This window comes from Argentina silus, assembly GCF_951799395.1.
Source record: "Argentina silus genome assembly, chromosome: 7".
In the NCBI taxonomy this organism is placed as follows: domain Eukaryota; kingdom Metazoa; phylum Chordata; class Actinopteri; order Argentiniformes; family Argentinidae; genus Argentina; species Argentina silus.
The window spans coordinates 16756561-16759060 of NC_139661.1; the positions used below are offsets into that span (position 1 = coordinate 16756561).

The following is a 2500-nucleotide window of genomic DNA, read 5'->3' on the forward strand; positions in this document are numbered from 1 at the left end:
TTCAACTCCACCAGCCTTTCCTGGTATAGAGGACACTTAACGTAAGGCGTTTCACTGAATTGGGAACAGACAGGCTACTCTAGTCTGCAATCGGATTTAAATTTGACCTAAAACAATATGTAAATGATGCTGCTGGTACGAGTTACATTCTGCAGTGTGATAAAAAAAAAGAAAGAAAAGTCTTCCATAACTCCAGGCCAGTGTTTCACACCCTCCCCTGTCCTCTCTCCAATAGACCAATCACAGTCCGAGTGACCAGGGAAGGACCAGAAATGAGCCACAAACACAACACAGCAGAGCTGCTTTATTAGTCTAAATCTGTGGCTTGGAGTTGATCTGAACCCAGATAGCGGAGCCATATCTGGACTAATCCTCGGAGGGGCAGAGGGGGGAGAGGGGGAGAGGGGGAGGATGAGACGGGTGTATGGAGGAACAAATTAAAAGGCGCACACATCAAGGCCACGTTCTCCTAATCAGAAGCTTGGAAGTGAGACCCCAGGCGAGGCAATTTAGCTGAACAAGACCGCCACAGAATGCAGAGAGAGAGAGAGAGGGAGAGAGAGAGGAAGCAGCCCACACACCACTTTTTGACCTTTAAGCCCATCTGATGAATTTCTGGTAATTAAGCCGTTTGATTGGCTCGAATTAATGATTTGGATAACTGCCCTTTAAAGGCTGTTTACTTCTCTGTAAATTGAGCGTTTCTGCATGTCTTGTTTTTTAATGTAACCTTTATGGAAATTACTACATGCACCAGAACATTTCATTTAACTTTTCAGCAGAGCCAGTTCAGAGGGGATAGAGTAGAGCACCGGTAAAGACTCCTATAACACCCACAATAAGTCCTTGTTAAAATAACACATTAGAACAGCACATGTAGACAGTCTGTCTTTGAAGATCTGTGTGTGTGTGTGTGTGTGTGTGTGTGTGTGTGTGTGTGTGTGTGTGTGTGTGTGTGTGTGTGTGTGTGTGTGTGTGTGTGTGTGTGTGTGTGTGTGTGTGTGTGTCTTGGTGGTTAATTAAACAGGCCTCAATATATATATGTGTGTGCGTGCGCGTGTGTGTGTGTGTGTGTGTGTGCTAAGTGCATGCGTGCGTGTGTGTGTGTGTGTACATGCGTGCTTATGTGTGTGTGTGTGTACATGCGTGCTTATGTGTGTGTGTGTGGGCGTGTGTTCCAGCACCTCTCACACTGCAGGGGGTCTCTCCAGCACAGTTGATGAAAGCCAGCTCCGTGGCCAGCTCCTCAACGCGGCTCTCCAGGCCCAGCAGGGTGCCAGCTAGCTGGGTCAGCACCTTCAGCTGGTGGGATGTCAGGCTGAAGCTCCTGCCGTTCCTGGGTGGCTCCAGAGGCGCTGCGGTGGAAGTAACCCAGAAAAAGAAAATCCACTTTAGCCGTGAGTCGCTAGCACAATGTCATTTCAAGCAACAAGATGTTCGACCATATCCCCCTATCCCCCCAATCATCACCAAACACCCCCCACCCCCCACCCCCACAAACCTAGCCTCTCCCAACACCTCTTGTGAATATTGATCCCATACCTACACGTCCCCCTCGTCCCCTCCCCCTTCCTTCCCACCCTTCCATCAACAACATGGAGGAAACTTTATCCACAAGCCAAACCACACACATCCACGGCAACAAAACTTTTCTCACCCCCCCCCCCCCCCCCCATAACCCGCGGATGACCCCCCTTGGCAAATATGGATTTCCCATTTCTGAAGCTGCCAAAGCCATCACCCTAGGGATGTTCCGCATTAGGCCCAGAGAATGGAGGACTACGGAGTGTGTTGCTGTGGTCTCAGACACACGAACAAATACTTTTGTGTGTCTGCTTAAATGAGTTCCTCCACTGCGGAGGCATTTGGGAATGGATCAGCGGAGCATTAGCTCGGGCTATGAAAGCATGGGGATGATTGAGTGTCGCGAAAAAAAACAGAAAAAAGAGATAGAGTGGCTTTCAATAATTGCAACATTATTGCCTCTAGATCCTAATGTAATTTTGTCACATTGTTAAACAAAATCTGACAATATGACAACACAGTCCCAGTCCCTGGCCTCCAGGCTTAATCATGCATGAGTGTGTGTGTGTGTGTGTGTGTGTGTGTGTGTGTGTGTGTGTGTGTGTGTGGAGGGGGTTGTAAATATCTTTATTTGTGGAGGAGTTTCGCCTCCCTATATTTGCACATGTCAGTCTTCCTAGATGATTACCACAATGCTCCCTCAAGCTGGTCACCTTGGAATATATTCATGTGTTTGTTTGCATGTGTAAGTGCAGTGTGTGTGTGTGTGTGTGTGTGTGTGTGTGTGTGTGTGTGTAATTAAGCAGCATAGACCCATGGTTCTGCAGCTCCTCAGTAATGGGGTCCGGTGGGAGTCTACGCCAGAGAGAATACCGCTCCGTGTGCACATGCGTGACCTGGCTGACACACACACGCCTGCCTCTCTCTCTCTCCTACACAACTCGCAGACGCAACACTCTTATTCTCCAGCAACTAC

The 2500-nt window shown here is 48.5% G+C and overlaps 1 protein-coding gene across 1 annotated transcript in view; it reads right to left on the reverse strand.

Annotated features, from left to right (window-relative positions):
- The window catches only part of kiaa0825 (KIAA0825 ortholog), a 101366-nt gene that overhangs the window by 78251 nt on the left and 20615 nt on the right, over positions 1-2500 (reverse strand). The window contains exon 5 of the mRNA XM_083673968.1: positions 1185-1355. Within this exon, the coding sequence (XP_083530094.1) occupies positions 1185-1355 (171 nt within the window). The remainder of the gene's footprint in view (positions 1-1184; positions 1356-2500) is intronic.